This window comes from Haliaeetus albicilla, chromosome 6 (assembly GCF_947461875.1).
Source record: "Haliaeetus albicilla chromosome 6, bHalAlb1.1, whole genome shotgun sequence".
In the NCBI taxonomy this organism is placed as follows: domain Eukaryota; kingdom Metazoa; phylum Chordata; class Aves; order Accipitriformes; family Accipitridae; genus Haliaeetus; species Haliaeetus albicilla.
Window position 1 is genome coordinate 5,938,341 of NC_091488.1, and position 21,146 is coordinate 5,959,486.

A 21,146-nucleotide genomic window follows, 5' to 3' on the forward strand; every position below is an offset into this window, starting at 1 on the left:
GGGACGTCCCATGGTATGGAATACACCGTTGGCCAGTTTGGGTCAGGTGCCCTGGCTGGGCATGAGAAGCTGAAAAATCCTTGACTCTAGTCTAAACACTACTGAGCAACAACTGCAAACATCAGTGTTATCAACATTCTTCACATACTGAACTCAAAACACAGCACTGTACCAGCTACTAGGAAGACAGTTAACTACATCCCAGCTGAAACCAGGACACTGAAACATCACGGGACTGATCAAGTCTTCTGTTTTGTTTATACCACAGATGAAACACACTAAAATTTTGACTTTCTAGACTTATGTATATGCTGGTTTTTAATTGCTATTTGGGAAGAAATTCCTAATTCACTTCAAGGTAACATAAGAATTCCTCTTAGTAATTCAAACCAAATGCAGTATTACTTAACAGTAAAGTGATAAAATGTACTGGAAAATAAAGACAGATTTTCTTTTATTTCATATATTTTCTGTTTAACTTCCAGCTTTGTTCATATAACATTTATCTTCTTTTCCAGTAATTGCACATAAAATCACATATTTTTTGACAGTGAAAATTCTACTCCCATACCTCATATGGAATGGTCTATAAAGACATGTGATAAATACGGACTCAGTGTTTTGCAGACCTTATTACTCAGTTTGGATATGGAAATGAGGAACTGCTGAAGGTAAGGACAGTTCTATTTCTTTAAATCCTCTATGGATCCTGTCTTCTTTCCAAGCTCTTACACCAGGTAATTGGAGTGGCAAGGAAAGAGAAAGGAAAAGGGACAGAATAGCCATAGGCTGACAAGAAGCTCAGCTGCTCTGGTATGTGAGCTGATGGAAAATTTTCTCCTTTTTCAAACTTAAAGGCTACGTGGGAGGGACACACATAGACCATGCTGCCTTTTGATCTCTGCTCTCACAGGGCAGCTGTGGGCTGGGGCGAAACTGCAGGCAGTGAAGGCTGGGGAAGCCCCCGGATGCCTCTGAAAGCAGTGAAGAGGGAGAGAAGCAGGGATGTTGTATGGGAAGTTGCAGGAGGCGGCAGCCGGAGCAAGGACCACATGGGCTTTTGGAGGGGACACAGTCAAGGAACTAAGTTTCTGAGTCAGGTTAACTCCTGTCTCCCATATTTATCTCAGAAAACGCAAGCTTCCACCTCCTCCAAAGAAGGGCAGCAACTGGAGGCAAACACTAGGGTCTTCACTTCTTCCCTGCTTCCCCAGGTCTCGCTTCACAGGGAAAAAGTGCAAAAAGGATGAGTCAAAACGGTTTTGTTACTGCTGCTGTGCTCTGACCTTCCCAGTTTGGTGAATGTTTTTCTGGAATCCATCTTGTTCTGCCCTTCCTGCAGCTTTGGGAATATATATTTATGTGTGTGCACGCTAGTGTACATTACATGCATAGACTCATATATTTCTAACTGTGTTCAAGCTTGTGCAGACAAAGCAGATAATAGGAAAACAGTTGTAAAAAATGAGGCCAGCAACTTTTAAACCAAATGTCTTAGAAGTTAAGAATTGTTTCTTATCCTAATCATCAAGGTGTTGAACACCTTAAGCCTTTTATTGTAAGCAAATATTTTAGAGAGGTGGTTTGTTGCTTTGAATGTTTAACGCAAGAAGTCACTGCAATATAACCAGGGTTACTATTTCTGACTCGATTAATGGCAGCCATACATTACACTGCAAACAATGAAAGACAGGAAGTGCCATATATTCAATTACTGATATTTGGCCAACTGACTGTTTTTCTTATCTGAAACATCTCCGCATTTGGGCCAGTTCATGGGTAAGAGGCGTGTGAAGAAAAAAATCTCAGAGAGACCTTGAAGGGTTATATCCTTCTTTTGCTCCTCAGAAAAAAACAGGAGGAATGTGTCTCTCTTTCTTTGGCTACTAGTATCTTTTCAACCTCACATCTTTCATTTATTTTTAACGCTTGATGTTATGAAGATGGCTTTTGTCATTACACAGACTGACGCCCCTCAGGGTGTGAGCTGAAAAAAAGCTGATATTTCATACATTACTTCGAAAAACACTTCTACCTTTTTCTGCCCTCTGAACTACCTCCAAAACACAGCAAGTGAGCAAATGAGAAAATGCCAGAGACCGAACGCAACAGAGCTTTGTTGTCTATTGTAAAAGTTGTATTTCTGAAGAGAAGCCTCCTGGACAATTTCTTTTGAAAAGACATCTTCAGCCCATTGAAGCCTGTACCTCCACTTCACCATTTGTAACATTACCATTTATTATATTTTTCCTTGCAAGGAGAAGTTTTTCCTCTCATGACACTACCTATGGATTTTATTTGGCAATTCTGTCCACTCTCCAGACAACAGCTGAAATCTTAAATAACCTGTCTTCTCATTTGCAAGGCTATTCTTACTTTTGCACTGGAAATAGCAGCCTTAGAAATAAAGCTTATCATAAATATAGGTTGTTTAATCATTTTCTTTCATGACTCATTGATAAGTCATAGCCAGCTCTAGAAAAAGCCTACATTTAGAGGGGGGTACAGTTACTGTTTAAACATGCTAATCTCTCCTTCTGTAATTACAAAACCTCATCATATGTCTCAAATCCTAATCCTCTACTATCACTTTCACACCAAAAAACTTAATCATTCTTACAAAGTTAAGCCAACATTCAAAATAGCCCAAATAATTTCAAAATGGACAGAAATAGTGCTATCAGAAACAAAATTAAACCTTTTTACTGTCAAAACGCAGCATTCCGTTTTACACGCCAACTGTAGGCTTTCGCTGACGTTCAGGTCCTACCTAATGTTTAGAGATTTCTTCCTAAGCTCACTCCATCTGAGGTTCATGTTATCCAGCCGTCTCTGCAACAGGGCTGCATCCTCAGAGCCTTCCAGGGACCTCAGGATTTTCTGCCCATTTTCATCCAGGTTGTGAAAGATGTCAGTATGAGTATCGATTTCCGCCTGTAGTTCCTATGGAAGCAATAGAAAACAATACGTGTGATTTCTTACAAAACTATCACTTCTCGAAAGAGTGGAAAAATCCTCAGTGCAACACAGAATTAGCACGGATTTTGATTACTCCTTTTATGACAATATCGCGTACTGTATACACAGGCCATGTTTCCCTTTCACAAGAAGGCCGTTTGCACTGAATAACGACCTTTTTTCAATACAGAGCATACTGAGCAAAATTTAGAACGTTAGAAGTCTAGCCTTTGACAGGCAACAACGCAAGGACAAGATATATTCACTGTGCTGATGAGGGAACAAAAAACCCACAAACCCTCAGGATCGCAGGTAAATCTGACCTTCACATGATACGTCTTCCTGTGCAACATTTTCAGTTTGAGCTGGGGACTGCAACACCGGTCCTGCTGCATGGCAATTCCAAGAAATCTACGCGACTGCAGCAGCCGAGCTTTAAAATGCCAAGTTCACTTACATTCTGTTGACAGAACACATTTTGGAGCACAGGCCTCAGCAGTCAATAGCAATAAACAGCCACTTTGTGCTATATCAAAACACTGGTCAGGGCCATGGCTGTAGGAGGGCCTGAGAATAGCAAGGACCTAGAATATGCAACTGGCAGCTCCTGTTGAACAGCCAACTTTTCTTATCACTTCATAAACTGCAGGCCAGCTCTACATTTTGAATTCATTTTTCCCCCTCAGTTTTAGCACGGCTCTTTCTGCCAAAAGAACATTCTTTAGAGAGCTGCCTGGTACCAGCATTCCTGCCTGCCCACACACTCAATGCAGCCTTTGTACGTTGGCTGCCCTTCTCCAAGGCGTTTGCATGCTGCAGCTCCACAAGGTCAGATTCGTTCGCAGAGAACAGTGCTTGAAATCTTTAATCTCTTTAAAAAGATTGAAAATAAAAATAATAATAACAGTTTAAACACGTACATACGTGAGCACATACTCTGTATGTAGCCACATAGACACAAAAGTACTTTTACTTCCAGAGACGCACACAAAGACACAAAATAAATGACCTAGTGAATAAAGCTCTGCATTTCTCCTGGGATGCTTGGGCACTAAGATTTCTCGTGGTGGTTTCTTGCTGCCTGAAATGGGAGTGCTGGGGATGAAGTGTGAAAGGGGAGATGATTTATGGCATTTGAGAGCAAGAGCCAGTGCTAACTGAGCATCACAGATAGTCCCCAATGGAAATTTGTTGTAATTTTCTTTAGAAGAATGACTTTGAAGGAGGGGAGCACACAACTTGCCTACTTGGTATGTTCCTAATTGAATTGGTTTTATTTGATACTTTAAGTGCAACGTTAGCTGTACTGAATCATGAGTAGATTGTCCTTGTTCACCTACTGCTGTTCCAAATGTCATTTGCCGTCCATTACTGGATACCTATTTCTTGCACAGCAATGACTAGCACTGTATTTGGAGCAATTTTAAGGAGGGCCAAGAACATCTTTGGTACAGTATAAGAGTTCTTATCCAACTATTTTACTTTACCTATGGTCATCCTAGCAGTAAAGTAGTTAGGAATGAGTTTGGAATACATCAGAGGTAGTTCTGCAGAATGCAACAGTATTATAAATATTGTATTTATTAATTGATGTTAAATAGACAATTTAGATTGTCTAAATGGCATTTTAAGGTACACAACCATGTATAACATGCCAGGTACAAATGCCCTTACTTGAAAATTTGTACTTTATTTCAAATCTGAATGTTGCTAGCTTCAGCTTCCAGCTGCAATATTCTATTTTTGTTTGCTTGACTGAAGAATACTCTATTACCAACTTTCTTTTTCTTCATGTATGCATTTGAAGATTTTGTTTGAGCTAGGTTAAGTACCACAAACCTAATGTAAACAGCTAAAACAATATCTAAGAAAGGATAAAGTTCACAGTAAAAAAGTTAACTTTTAATGTCTGTATACTTCTAAGGTCCTTCCACATTTAAAAAATGGTAAATCTATTGCTGAATGAGAGAATTATCATAAGAACTACCTGTTGCACAAAATTCTTAGTTTTTAGTGTGGTGATGGAAACAGCTGACTTTTCCTCAGCAAGAACAAGTGCCATGAAACACGTACGTCAAAAAACTATTTGCATTAGGAAGCTGTCAATTCTACGCCCTCTTGGTGTTTTACCACACATATACTCACAGCATTTTATAAAACAGAATTTTAAAAAATAATGCACTTCCACGTTTTTCTTGTTTTTAGAAAAAGTGTCTCATAGTCTACACATTCCATGCTTTTCTCCTGACACATACATATTTCTGAAAATAAAATCAAGCTATATCATTTGTATTTCAAGAGACTATATAGTATCACATTAAATCTGGACAGTTAGTTAAATGGGCAACAAACATGAAAAGTGAAGTACTCTCATCAAAAGCTTAGTATTCAAGACCTGGTTTTCCTTGTTCCACATTACCTGTGTATACTGCACTTCTTCCAATACTCCTAAAAGTAGTTTATTCCAGCTATGCAGGAAGCCTACACTGACAAAGAAGCAAGGCAGCAACAAAGATATTTACTCCATTTTGGTTGATGTATTTCAGATCCTTTCTTTCTGACTCCTTCACATACCAAGAGAAGCAGAGTGCATATAAGAAAACGATCTATACACTTTTTATTTGTTTTCTGAAATAAATGATTTCCATGTTTCAAAAATACAACTGAAAGATCAATATGAACTAGATTCTTTTTCTTGACAAGAATAAAGCAGGAAGTTCTATTTAATGTCATGAACTGCTAAGATATTTGAAAAAGTATGCTGTCATTACACATCATACCAAGAAGTATGGAATATAGACTAAATATAGACTATTTATTGCATTTTCATCTTTTCCAATGTGTTCAAACACATGGAGGAACTGCAGAGGATGAAAAATCAATCCTAGTATAGTTCTACTGAGTTACAGTCAGACTTAGGTTGACTGTACACTGTGGTTTTGCTGTAGTGGTTATTACTGAGGCTGTGTGGAAACAGATTCCCTTAAAAAGAGCAGATAGCAAAATGAAAAACATCTTTTTGATCACAGATTACTGCTTAGAGTGAGCTGAACTGCTTAGAAAGGACTGCAACACCATCAAGAGCAGTTTTGCCTAAGAATTTCAGAGCGAAATCTTCCTTTAAGATGAACCATAAGGTTCGATCATAAAAGGTACTATAATAATTGTTTGTAGAAACCGTGCTAAATAGCTATTATAGGTTTCTACACATTTAAAAATGTGTATTTACTTTATTATACTATATATAAAATAAGTCTAGAACTAAGTCACAGAACTAAGAATGATAAAGAGATGAAATAAACTTGTCTTGAGGGGAACAATCTTCTTGGACAAAACAGGGTGAAGACATTTGCTCTGGCTGTTTCACTTTTGTCCTGAGCCCTTGAAACCTTTACTCCTGATTTCAGGGGAGAAGTGCACTAAGGCTGTAAGACAGCACACCCAATACTGCCATAAAGCTAGGGGACGGATATATTTCCTACTTGCCCAACTCAGTTCTTCCCCTTGGAACTGCTGCTAGCGTTCTCCATAGGAGCACACATCCTCACTGCCCTAATCCTCTTGGTAGGTAGAAGAAATTCACCTGTGGCTCCACTGGCTTTATTTTACACAGAGCCCTGTAAAACACGGCAGAGCCTTTGCTGTGAAACCTAGTGCATTGAAAGTCCCGTCAGCCTCCCCAGAGCACAGAGAGTCCTATAAGAATTCAATATGGTTTGAGATACTTTATCAGAAATAATTAATCGGTGTCAATATCATTCATATCCCACATGCAATATATAGCAATATATAGGCATAACATATAAAGGACGTGACACATGGCAAAATCTGCCATTATTTGGGCAATACATCAGAGAGGGATTGGTAGGCTGGAAGTAAAATGAAGTCCTAGAAAGAAGAAATTTGTTACACTAGTTGGACTATACGTGAATCAGACCAAGACATGAAAATTAATGTAGCACAGCTGACAAAACATTTATCTTTTATACAAGGTAGAAACAAAATTAATTACGTAATAATTTAAAGAAATTAAAGCACTTAAATCCTCCTCTACAAACTCAGTTCCATCCTTGGAATTGTGCTTTTCATTTCCAGTGAAGCATTTTACATTTTCTAGGTACCGTACAAAGTTACTACTGAAATAAGTGGCATTAATTGAGGTATGGGGGCTCACAAAATTAAAGACAGCACCATCTGCTTAAAAGAAATGGACATAGAGGAAAAAAATGATCTTTACTGACAGTAATTAAAAAAGTAAAGTCAGTCTGCATGATTACATACATGTACTCAAAACATCAGCAAGTAATACCTGTGTGGCTATACATAGCCCAGAAGTACTATACTTTACAGTACTGTTTCTATCATGCTAATACTGAAATAGCTAGAAAAGCTATCATAAAATTACTCAAAACAAAACAAAGATCCTACACCTCTATAATCTCTCCCCACCTGTGTAGTTAGCTGAACTGATCATCCCCTTCATATTCATGTTAACAGAGCATATTATATTTCCCGTAAATAATTTCTGGAGAAAAAAAAATAGCTAAACATTTTAAATAGCTTAAATTAGTAGCAAGTTTTCTCAAACCTCTTATACTGCACAGAAAGTATGAATGATGTAATCCTCTTTTTTTCCACTTTCCTTTTTTTCTCTTTTCCTACCTTCCCTTTTTCTTCCTTTCCCTTTAGCTTTTGTCTTCCTTTCTTCCCTTCCTCCCTTCCTTTCCTTTCCTCCTCTTTCTTTTCCTTCCTCTTTTTTCTTCTTTCCTTTCCCTCTTTCCCTTCCTCTTTCTTTTCCTTTCTTTCTTTTCCATTCTTCTTTCCTCCCTTCCTTTCCCTTCCTGTCTTTTCCTCTCTTTCTTTCTCTATTTTTTATCTTTTTTCCTTCTCCTTCCTCTTTTTTCTTTCTTCTTCTTTCTTCCTTTTCCTTTCCTGCCTCTTTCTCCTCCTATTCTCCCTTCCTTTCCCCTGTTCTCTCCCCTTCCCTTCCTTTCCTTCCTTCGTCTTTTTAAAATATAACCTTCTGTGAGTAAAAAACTAATCTTTACGTTCTTTTGTGGTGATCTCAAAACTTGTCAAGAAAGTGGGTTTCTTTCTGCTTTTATTTTGCATTTTCATTTGTTAAACATCATTTCAGGTGCCTGGAGAAGGCAGAACTTACAAACTTGTTCTGAACCAGTATTTTTTTTTGTTCTAACAATACTACTGAGCAAAGCACATCTATAAAGAATAGGTGTCTGCTCTACAGACTTGAAGGGGATAGAGCAGCTCTTAGGGCTTGGCAGAGTCTGTGAATTTTTACCAACAGGGGAGTTCAGCTGGTATAACCAAAAAAAGTTCTCCCTTCAAAGTTGGGGTTTTTTTTGTAACCTCCTTATGGCTTGCTTCTACAGATATAGGAAACGGAGTTGCTATTTTGCAACTCTGTCCAGCACAGCTTAGGGACTGGATTTCAAATTAATCATCTTACTTGCTTTTATTTAATTACATCTAAACTCCTGCAAATTTCTGATTCTGCCTAAAGCATTAAACTCTGTGTGAGGGTTCAGAGAGTTTGAGACATTTATTTCAATGCCCCTGCAGACTCCAGCAGCCTTTGGAGGCACAAAGATCCATGCACCTCTTTCAGGATCATGGCTTATTCTTCTGTCTGCTAGAGAGAGGAGTGGTTTTGTGTGCATTATAGTTCTGGAGATGTTGAATTAATGGCTACAGCACAGCAAGTCAAATGCATTTCAAGCACATGAGTGGTAGATTCAGTGTAAGGTGCACTTGATCTACTTCTGCTGTTTCTAGCAATAGAAGGCCAGTTTGCACTACTCTTTATGACTGTCTGTCCTTGTGAGCTAGTCATTACCTTCAAAGTATTTGAACAGAAAGAAATGTATATTTTTTAAAAAACAAAAGAGATCATTTTTTCTAGACTGAAAATACTATGATTTAGGTTAACGATGGAACAAAACACTGAAGTATTTCTTCTGCTTTGCAAGACACTACTGGTCCAACTGTAGTTTCCTCTTTTAAATGTCACAGTTCTTCTAGGAAGTGGTTATTGGGTTTGGGTTTGGGTTTTTTTTGCATTTTTGGTTTTTTTTTTCAGATCAAAATACAACTAATTCAGGTAAGATTTGGGGACCTACTTTGTTTCCAAACAATCTAACAGTGAGAATCTAACAGTGATAAGTAAAATGTTTTGTTATTATATAGACCACCTTAGCTAACGCAACCAGGCTCTGTCACAATGAACAAAGTGGGAAAAAAGCTCTCAGTCTCTCCATCAAGCTTTCAAATAATTTGCTCTCCTAGTCCATAAGCAAAACTTTTATTGGGTCTTAGAATGAGAGCATTTACTGAGCAATTTACGTAATGATAAAAACTTCTCAAATGAGATTTAAAATGTAATTAAAGGGCAGACTTATTGAGTTAAAAGCATTGTTGTGAAATGGCTATACATCATCGTGGCATGAAGCCTCCTATTCAGCTAGCCTATGGCATGACCCCAATTCCAGTTGGGTATGATTACATCTCTGAGTTTCATGCTAATGACTTGATTAAAAAGAAAGATAAAAAGGTCTTTTCTATTGGGAAGATAAGCTTATGAATATCATTAAGGCATTTCTATGTTCCCAACACATTTTTCAAGATAGAAAAGGATAAGACTTAGTCCTCTAAGAGAGGATCTAATGTTGATGAGTGGAAGGTAAAAGTATAACTTTGCCCTGCTGAAAACAATCTGTGTAAGTTGCATCTATCACTGTTATGGTTTTAAATTCTACAGTCCCAGAATTAAGAAGGGACCAAAATTCATATTCAAAAGCTTCTTTCATCTAAAAGAAGATAGAAAAGCTTTCTTTAGCAACTTGGGCCCTGCCTTCAGAAAAGATTATCTTTATAAACAGGCAAAACAACCATCAATTTAGGTTCTATTCAGATTGTGAGAGACTACATGGTGCATCTAAGGATGTAGCCATCTCTTGCTGACAGACAGCAACTGTGAAAACATGGCGTGGGCTTCTTCATTTCATTAATAGTGAGCTGTCTCAGCTATGGAGTAGTAACTCTTAAGAGCACCAACCCAATCATTTGAAGGTATGCTCAAGTCTTTATTGTGCAGATCCTCATCCACAGGACTGGCTTTTCAGACATGGCACAAGGCCTTATATGTCTCCCTTGTTCATAAGGAAATAATCAAACAATTTTTTTATGAGACCTCTAGCAATTAAATTTTATTCAATTATAATTAAGTATAAATTATTACATAATTCCATGTGTTTTGTGGAGTTCATGGATTTCTTGGTGTGTTACTCGAAGACTGAGAAAAACCCTGAATGACCACTTTCACTTACATGTAATGAAAATACAAATAAATAGATAAAATAAAGAAACCAATCTTCAAACATACAAAGCTTTCTACATTTATAGAGATAGTTTCAGTCGGGATTTGATCCAGTCAAATCCTTGCCATTGGATTAGAGTAGTATAAACTACAGTGGTAGTAGTAACTTTAATGGAAATTGTTACTTTTACTGTTTGTCTATTTGTCTTGTTATTATATCTAGGATGGAAACCCTAGTTAGAAAGAAACATAATAGTAGTTTGAGGTTACACTAAGGCAGAAAAATTCCTAGTAGCCACAGCAATGAAGAAGTTTCATTGTATGGTGAAACTATGTGATATTTATTCTATTACCATAGCCTGTACTACCTTTCAGGCAAGCAAATGCAACAAAGCATATGTATTAAAGTGGGAGTTGCAAGTGTTCTGTATGTCAGAAAATCAGCCACCTCTACTGAGATGTCTAAGAATTGGTTTAGATATCTGCCTTTGAAAACTCTGTATTTGAGGCTTGGGTTAGTAGGAGGGACATAGGATAAGCATGCATGTAGTCATACACATAGTTTTCTGAAAGTAAAACCATTAGGCCCATTACAAACTAGCATAGCTTTCTAGATTTTATAAGGTAGTCTGCTCCCAACAAATATGCAGGTCCTGACGCCTATACTTCAGTGAACATCTAATCCCATTACACCTGCACATTCCATCAGCACACTCACCCTGTCAATCTTTTGGCAATCTTTCTGCAGCAAAATAATTATGCTGCTACTTTCAGCATGTCTAATTTTCCCCCCTCCTGGTTTTCCAGAGATGAAACAGTAGCAGCACAAAGGCAGCACCATCCTCTACAGGAGCATTTACTTCCACTCAGTTACTCAGGCAAGGTCTGAAAGTCCTGCAGGATAGTTTGGAGAGCATCTACCTCTATTAGTTCCACTGACATACAAGTACTTCAAATTAACACTGATTTTCTCTTACAACAAGCAGCCAGAAAGGCTGAACTGCACAACTGCCTCATAACCTGGAGAAAAAACAAAATCCTACAAAAGAAGAAAGGATAAAGTTTTTTTTTCTCTGTCACCAACCTATAGACAATTATACCTGAGATGTGTTAATTATAAATGACCACTCCTAGAAGAAAAATTATTTGTACATACAAGACTGTATATTTGTTTCACAGAAAAGGATCTAAGGTTTCAACGCACCAACATGTAACAATAAGACATCTCATATTTTACCACCCATGGAATTCATATATATATATACTTTCACCCTTCCTCAAATACACAAACATATACAATCCTCTTCCAAACCCCTTTAAAATAAAAATTAAGAGCATTTTATAATTAAAAAGAAACTGTGTTAGTTCTATACATTATCCTAATTCCGTCACAAATAATTTTTGCAATTTTTTTTTCTTTTTAAAATAAATTCTGACATTTCACGTTTTTGTTAGTAACATCTTTGAAGCCTGGGGAAAAATAATTGGTACATCAGTTTCATAACATGATGTTCAATTAATTAAAACAACATAAAATCTTATTAAAACTCTGAAGAGAACAACACAGTACATAAAGCAGAAACTAGAGGCCTCATACATTACACATGATTAAAACTGGTTCAAGCAGAACAAAAACTGTAATGGTTTTAGGGCTCCTTTTAGAAGAAAGCATTGTTCCAAAGATAATGAGATTTCAGTTAGGAATTTACACTATTATTTCAGGTGTTACTCTCTACTGAAGTGCAAGATCCACTGCAGTTAACTGTTCTTAATCAAGGGCAGGTTAAGTGGGACCCAGCGGGCATTATGCAAGAGGGAATGCTGAAAAAGCTCCAGTGCTTCTGCACTTACTCGTGTCCAATCCTCCCTACTGGAGGTGTCCTGAGGCAAGCCCAGGGAGGACAGAAACTTGGGCAGCATTAAGGGCAAAAGTACAATTAATCTCAATTTTCAATGGGAATACAGGCCATGCTAGTGTGGCCTCAGGATCTTCTGACTTCCTAGGTTTTAAGCAAGAGATGTCAGAAAAGTTACAACAGAAAAAACCCACCCTTCGGCGGTCAACTGTTAGCAAATTTACTTCAACCCTTTGACGTCAGCTTTTCCTGTTGCCACAAAACAGAATTCACCAAGCGTTGGTCACTTTACCCATTAACAATGAACACAAGCTGGGGGTTTAGACTGCCGTAAGACAAGTTAGTTTTATCCTCCTGATGATGTTATAAGCTCAGCCCTGCTCACTATGACGGGTACCACACGTTCAGGTACCCGTTGAGAAGCCAAGAGGCCAAAGCTACCGTCTTTGGGATTATGGCACCTCCCTGTGTGGATGGACCCCCCTCTCAACGCAACAACGGGCAGAGCCACAGAGGCTCAGGTAGCCCTGAACAGCTATTGCCAAAAGGGCTGATACAGTGATGGAAGCTGTCAGGCTCAGGACCAGCGTGGTTGCAGAAGGGAGCTGTGGCCAACTGCAGCCCACCGCAAGGTCTTGAGGGGAACACGGTGCTACAGTGTCCCTCAGTGTTTTTTTTCTCCTGACCCTCCGACCCCAAATCCTCAGCTGCCTGCTCACACCAACACCAATCGCAACACCAGGACTTCTACTTTTAAACCAGTACTGTGCTTCCGTGAATACCCAAAACCCAACAGCCAAATTAAAATGCACAGCATTACTTCTGGTCTATTAACTTGTCATTGTTAACCTGCACACTGAGCTGTTTAACATTCAGTGTGCCGTTGTATGGGAGAACTGCATTTGTGAGGAGTTTGGCATAAAAGAAAAAGTTTCATCCTCATCAGTTTTCAGCTCAAAGAATTTCCATCACTTTAGGTTCTTCCAGAACAACCCAAACCACAGAGGCAGCGACACGCAGAAGTATGTTCTGCTATGAGTTCCTTCAGACGATGTAATAATGCATGTAGACTGCCTCGAAATAAGCAAAGAACTGTCAGAAGTTCAGAATCTGAAAAAGGAAGAATTTTTTTACAAAATCCTTCAAAATAGCAATCATATTGATTGGTGTCTCCGTGGCATAGCCTAATCATGTTTTGATGCATCCAAAAATCAAAAGCAAAGTTGAACAGGATGCCTGTAACAAGGGGTCTCTGAGTAACATTTACATCCTGAAAATAATTAATTGGTATTTTCTTGGATTTCCTAGCAAGATGCATGCACTCCCACAGTAAATACAGCTTCAGGTTAAAATGATAAATATCACTGAAAAATTAATGAGATCACCAGCAAATTCTGACGTGTAGATAAACTTGGTTTTTTAATCTTAACCTTTTAAATTTTTTTACAAGAAATGCTATTTTGGGGAGAAAATCGACTTCTGTTTGTGTTTTTCAGTTTGTCATTAAAAAAATCAATTAATTCAAATTACTGAGTTTCTCAAATTCACCAGTTGAAAAAAATACACTTGTTCCCTCTATCTTCCCTTCAATTCTGGTAAAAAAGAAATAATTCCATTATAATAAAAATTAAATAATTTTAATTTAGAGGCTGTATTGGTGAAATCAGGTAAGCGTTTTCATCTAGATTTAGATAGGAACAATCAGCTCTGAGATCTGCACACCGAGACAGCCACCTGGAACAATTATTTATGTTTCTTCAAGGCTTGTTTATAGTTTGTTGGAGAAAAGATGAAAGCCTACCTGAATTTTGCCCCAAATAAAGACTTCTAACACTAACAAAAGAAAGATTGCAGCCAGAGTGACAAATGTAGATACCACCACAGAAATAAAGGTAAAAGTAGCTGATACACTAATCTACTCAGTTCTCTGTCTCAGAAAAACCCACCCCAAACCCAAAAAACAAAGGAAAGTGAAAAGTTTTACACACTTGTAAAATTAAAGTGTACTTCGTACAAAAGGAGGAACTGAGGTGGGTCTGATGAGTGTACAGTAATAGAAGTCATGTAGCAAATATATATGGAATTAAAAAAAACCAACAAACCCCTTCCTTCCTAGAATCAGACTCTTTAAACTTAAAAAAGAACTCAGGATTTAGATATGTTCTCAGAAGCCAGAGTACACTCTTGTCAGTAAGTCAATATATTAGGCAGCTATTAAATACTGTAAGAAAGTCATAAGCTCCTGCTTAAGTGTCTGTAGAGATCAAATATGCCATCTTCTACTGTCACTCCAAAGTATGCCATCCAGGCCCAAGTTTATACCCTGGAATTGCTTTTATAGCACTTCAGTCAAGATTACTTATCAAATGCTTTATAAATTGCTGACATAGGACACTGCAAGTACTTGACTTCAATACTAATCACATCAGAGTTGCTCTTACATCCAGACGTTTTTTAATATGTTGCTCTCATTAGTCTTGGCAATACACTAAATGTGACACAAACATGGGGCTGATAGATACTTTTTTCAGAAACCAGTTCATAAAATATCCCAATGTACTACATACTCATGAAATTTATGAATACACTCAGAAACAGGACTCGAATATCTCAGAAAACTAAAGACTTTGCACAGACTTACAGTCCAGCCATATTAGTAATAGCACCCAAAGTTGAAAAAGCCAGGTGCTGAGGGACACTGCCAGATACCACAGGCAGTCTTGGAGGAGACACTGTCAAAACCACCATATTAGATTGCAACAAAAAGGAACTGGCTATCAGTTTATTATTCATAATAAATGCTAACTACTACTTAGGAGGGGAAGTAATACTTTCAAGGAAAACAATTTAAAAGGTAAAAAGCAATTATTATGGAAACCTGGCTTGCCATGCTTGTTTTACTCTCACAGCAGCTTTTGCAGCAACTCTACATACCAAAGGTTTGTGACTGGCATTTAGGTAACATACCCAAAGATACTGACAGTAGGTATTTTTGTGTGAACCCTGCTGACAGTGGGTAGGAGAAGCAGTATAAGCTGAATTAATACAGAACTGTTGCCATCTGAAACTGGTCCTCCCAGATTCTCTTTGGATTCAATCAGAATGCAGTAAATGCACATTAAAAAAGCCAACCCACCAAACAACCCCACATTCAATTTCATTCTGAAAAAAAATACACCTTGTTTATGCACACCTATTAGCTCTCTCATTTATCTGTACCAAGCTCAGAGAAAGAAGGAGCATCATTTTTACCAAAAGATTACTTTGGACTTAATAGAAATGTTCTCACTCCTCCTATACCTAGTTTTCTTTGCATTCCCTGGGGATTAACATCCATTATTCCTACTCTGTAAAAAGCAACTACATAGATAGCTTCCTTCATCTGTTTCTACTCTTTTCCACAAAATGTCTCCTTCAGTATGTTCCATGAACCTTACTGGCTGCTATCCACAAAAAGTTAATTTAATGGAATTGTTACAATCATAAACCCTCTACTTATGAAGATACTCCAATTGTATTTTGGTTTATCATCCTCTCTCTACAGAATTAGACTGATGCATTTTATCTTGCTGTTATGTTTTGGCAACATACTTTGAAATTTTTTGTAGTAGTAAAGCCAGAAGATGAATAGCTTATCACTCATATTTATGAAGGTGTTGTTTTGTTTGTTTTTTTTCTCAAAGATGGAACCAAAAAGAGAAGAAAAAATTGTAGATTTTATTGCACAGCATGAAAAACAGGGACTTGTGGGTTTTGACATGGGCAGCATTCAGATATTCTGAACATCATCAGCCACTTAGAAAGTGTTCAGAAGAGCTCTGTAACCTGTGATTTTATTTATTTATTTTCAAGTCTTACAGTCTTGATGATTCATTCAAACTCCCGGCTTGGATAAAATCCTCCTTGGATGTCCTGATTAAAAGCTTCTTTTTAAAAAAGTTAGATACTCTGGAATTTTCTCCATTTCAAAAGTAGAATTAATCTACTCTCAGAATGAAAAAAAATGCAGCAAAGTCATAAAGAAATGGGATTTTCAGCAGAGAGTAAAGTGGAATTCTAAAATATTTAAGCTGGTTACCATGATCAAATATCAAAGGCTGAGCAGGTTTAATAGTTTGTGAAAGCACTATGTGATAGGTATATCTGTTTAAAAGTAAAAATATTCATGAAGTGATTATGGAAAATAGATGATCAAATTCAAATATTGCTGTTATATTGGGATTAGTAGAGCCCTAAAAGCACAGTGACATGCTGACCAAACCTATAACAAAAACCCTCACCCATTAGGAATCTCACCACATAATGTTTGGATTTAGAATGAAAAATGCACCTTTCTACTCTGTTGCAACAAACAGTAATTTAATACACATCATATACATGATGGGTGCAATAAAGATTAGAAGAATGTGAGAGCGGACAGATTCTTGATTCAACTGTTCAATTATAAAAACTGCCAAGTGAAAATCTACAATACCATACAAGTCCAGAAATGCCTCTGTCCAGGCAAGCCTGCTACAAAACACAGTATTAGCAGGCATTTAGAATCACAGGATCACATGAGAAGGAAGGGACCTCCAGAGGCCATCTGATCCAATCTCCTGCTCCAAGCATGGCCAGTGAGAGCGAGATGCTCAGGGCCTTGCCCAGATGAGTGTTGAGTATCTCCAAGAGTGGAGATTCCACAACAGACCCTTTTCCAGTGTTTGACCACTCTCACACCAAAAAAAAAGAAATAATTCCTTATATCACCAAAAATTCCCATGTTCCAGCTTGCCCCTATTGCCTGTGACTGTCCACCTCTAAGAAGAGGCTGGCTGTGCCTTCTCTTTAGTCTCCCATCAGAGAGTTGTAGAGATGAGTAAGGTCTCCCCTGAGCCACCTCCTCCTCAGGCTGAGCAAGTCCAGCTCTAACAGCTTCTCCTTGTGTATCAAGAGCTCAGCTCTCAACCACCTTGGTGGTCCTGCACTGGACTCCCTCTAGTAAGTCCATATCTTCCTCGTATTGGGGAGCCCCAAACTGGAAAACTCTCAGAAGTTGAATAGAGAGGAAGAATCACTTCTCCGGACCTGCTGGCTACATTCCTGCTAACGGGGACCAGGATGCAGCTGGCCTTTTTTTTTTTTTTTTTTCCTTGCAAGGGCACACTGCTGGCTCATCTTCAACTTATTTTTGACAAGGACCTTCATACCATCTTCTGCAAAGCTGTTTTCCAGCCAGCAGGCCCCAGCCTGTACTGCTGCATGGGTTAATGCTACCTAATTTGATCTTCTATAGTGGGTAATGTTTCACTCTCACAGACTCTCTTAGCAGGCCTGGGGACCTTCAAGAGTCCAAAAGGCAGCCCTTGCCCATGAAAACTGAGATAAGAAAGGCATTGAGTACCTCAGATATTTGCGTGCCTTTGGTCATCAGGTCTCCCACCCCACTGAGCAGCGGGCCTGCATTTTCCTTAGCCCTCCTTTTGCTGCCAGTGCACTTCCAGAAGCGTCTCTCATTGCCCTACAACCACAGCGCACCTCCCACAGGCAAGGACATTGCTGTCTCCAGCCCCAGCAGATGCACCAGGAACCTCAAAATGGCTAGAGGCTTGGTTGGTGGCACTTCCCTCAGGACTTCTTTCGGAGTCAAAGCCTCTGATGTGCTGAGGAGAGTTGCTTCAGCTGGTGTTGCTGCCCTGCCCTCTTGCACATCGACACCATCACTGTACTGTCCTCAGCAGAGCTTCTGGCCTCTTTGCACCCTTGCTGCAACAACTGGCATGTAAAAATGCTCATGACTTCCATGGTACAAAGACATTTTTGACAACACATGTTGAAATCACGTTACTGAATATCCTGTTTTCTACAACATCCATGGCTAATAATGTTTTCATGAAGTTAAGTCAAGTGCAATATATCATGTTCTGATTTGTAGAAAACTCTGTAAATTTTAACACTCACTGATTTCAAAAGCTTGCGTATATAAAGAAGTGAGTGAGGGATTACCTATAAGAAATGAAGAAGGCGAGGAGATAACCCTGTTATCTTTATCTACGTTACTGTGTAATATGAGAGTGCTCACGGAGGGAGAGCTTCCACCTTTGCACCAGGGAATACACTTTGCTCAGAGAAACAAAACCAGAAGTTACATATTACCTCTGGAAAGAATATCTCTTTTTTTTCTATCATCCTCTTTGAATTATCACTGTTGCTTTCATCAGGGAATTAAAAAGATCTGTGTATGGTTTTTCATCCCAGAAGACTAAGCGCAAAAGAAAAGTAAGAGACACATGATGTGTTTTATAACTTTGAAAAAAGCCCTTATCTTATTAGAAGTGATGCAAAAAAAGATCCCATAATGATTATACACTAACATCTGCATATGAAGTCCTGATAATAACAATTCCAGGCTAGAGGTGAGGGAAGAAGCAGAGAGAGAGACTAGGTAAAAAAATTACTTCTATCCCAGAAGTAGTTCTTGAAGTTTTAGGACATTGTCTTAACCCAGTGGAATGAGCATAAGAAACCCCAGAGATTTAAAAGATGAAATTAGGTAAGCTATGACTGAAACAGGATAAGTGTAATAACCCTCAAGGCACTCATAGCAATGGTCACTGCTATGCTATTCAGTGTAATGTACTTACCCCTATTATCTTCTATCTACATACATTTGACATCTAATCAATTTTGAGTAAAAATAATTCTCATGACATAGATCTATTCATAACGCTGACAGAATAATGTCACTATTCAATAAATACTCACTGAGCAAAGGATAATAGTGTACCTGTATCGTGCACTCATTCAGTGCTAGGCGTCATCAAGATTAAAACTTCCTTTCACATACACTGCTTTTATCTCAAATGCCTACTGAGTTAAACTGAAATTACCCTGTTTAACACTAGTCTAAGAAAACTTTGGCTGTATAGTGAAAAGCTTACTTTCCTCTCTTAAACATGAGAAAACTTGATGACTGACCAACTCAATGAAACAGAACGGAGCTAGCTAATAGATACAAAATCTCAAAGACTTTCTGGAAAAGGCAGCTTTCTTATTCATCTCACCTCCTTTACCAAAGTACTATTTTTAAAATTTAAAAAAAAAAAAAAGTGATCTAAAATTTAAATCTGAGAATTTGTCTGTATTCTTCAAACAACTTTTATACAGTTGACTTGCTAATAGAAAAAAATTCAGAAGTCTCTTTCCACACGAGCATGTTTTCTGAAATAAATACCCTTGCACATACAGAGCTTCATAATCTAACTGTATCACTAAATGAAATACTGATGCTCAGTTTCTCAGCAGAGCTCTGTGTTCCCTTTGCAATCTTGATGAAAGCCTAAAACCCAAACAATAACACTCAAAGTTCTGATGCCTGTTACTCAGCAATTGCGTCTGTTTGCCGAGGGCATGCACAAGTGAGGACAGACATGAGTTGCTGCTTAAACAATGTCTCAAGAGGATGCAGCCTTATAAGAAACAAAATGAAATAAAATAGTCTGTAAAAAGGAATTTTAGAGGCTGATGAAAAAGGAAATAATGGCAACCCTTTTACATTTCCTCTTTTTACATTCATTTACTTGCCAAAGGACATGCTTGGCATGCAGAATTTATCCTAGATTAAAGGAAATCAAAAAAGGAAAAAAAAAAAAGACTTTACTATTTATATATTTGCATATTTGATTAAAAAAATTCAAAATAGCAGCTGAGGGAGAGAAAGTCTCTTCCATAAGCACAGGTATGATAAACAGGAAATAGAATGTCACCATTGTCCTTCAAATATACCTACACACATGCCACAGCAGCCATCTGCCAAAATGATCTTGCTGTCACAGTTAATTCCAAGAATCAGACACACACAGTCTCTTCAGCACAACACCAAGCTGTAGGCAGATGGGATGTGAGCTCTGAATCCCAGCCTGCGCTGATTTACCAACAACAGCAGGTGATCCCTGAGAACCAGAGACAGCACCACCCCAAATTCAGGGATGGAAAAGTAAGCACTGCCCTGGATTAGTTTTCTATCAAGCAGTGATGCTTTAATCCCTGTTGCTAAAACTATGTAATCAGAAGGATTAAGGGCCTACTCAAAAGGATGTAAGAGCAGGAAGGAAAAAGTCTGATGGGCACTGAACAGTCAAGCCAAGCTTCTGTAGCAAAAAGAGAGTTCCCTGAAGGAATTGTGAAACTTGAACCATTTGAACTGGACGCACCAAATTTTCCCTGCTGTTCATACTAGTCCCTCAGGTTAAGCCTGTCTAACAAACTCCTTGCTACACAAAAGCTTGCTTTAGAAGAGATACAGTACTCTACCTGCCTATTGCAATATGTCTTATTCTGCCTTTATAGTAACTCCCAAACTTGAGCTCTCCCCGAATGCGACAGCTGCAGGCTGCCTACTATGGCAGGAGAACACCATCAGGATCTGCATAAATCATCCTTCAGGCCTCCTGCAGGGCAATGCCAGATGTAAACCAAGGAGATCTCTTTCATCCCTGGATAACCCAGAAAAGTCTTGGGTCCAATTCCTTTAAAATGGAAAGTAAACTTCTATAAAGTCCATAATAGGTCCTCTCAAAACAAGGACAATAAAAACTTTACCCTACTGTACATGTATTTCAATAGCTCTACGTAACCAGCCTTTGCATTTCATCTTTATTTAAAGAGTATAGATAGTCTAAATACCATTTTTTTCAGGGATTTAAAATTAACGTCAACAGTTTTATGTGATTGCATTCTCTAGAAGTCATGTGGAAATATATACAGTAATTAGAATGCTGCAGTTACAGTATTAGAACCATTGCTGGCAACTAGTTGTAAAAAAACAGAAATTTTGTTTCATGAAAAAGCTAGACTTCTGGAATTCACTTTGAATTGGAATAAACCTAAAGTGGTTTTTTTTCTACTCTCTTTCCCTAAAAAGCAGAAAGAGTATCCTGACAGCTAGCAAGCCAAGAACTCAGTCATATGCTATGTAGAAAACCTAGGTTCAGGCAGTTTTCTCTTTAAAAAAATTA

At 38.1% G+C, this 21,146-nt stretch overlaps 1 protein-coding gene across 23 annotated transcripts in view; it reads right to left on the reverse strand.

Annotated features, from left to right (window-relative positions):
* The window catches only part of DMD (dystrophin), a 1,308,223-nt gene that overhangs the window by 205,615 nt on the left and 1,081,462 nt on the right, over positions 1–21,146 (reverse strand). For 21 of the 23 annotated variants that reach the window (XM_069784897.1, XM_069784898.1, XM_069784912.1 and 18 more), the window contains one exon: positions 2,771–2,943. In XM_069784897.1, coding sequence (XP_069640998.1) covers positions 2,771–2,943 — 173 coding nt within the window. Of the gene's footprint in view, positions 1–2,770; positions 2,944–3,281; positions 3,407–21,146 lie in introns of those variants that run through there. The other 2 variants (XM_069784905.1, XM_069784906.1) reach the window with 1 other exon arrangement.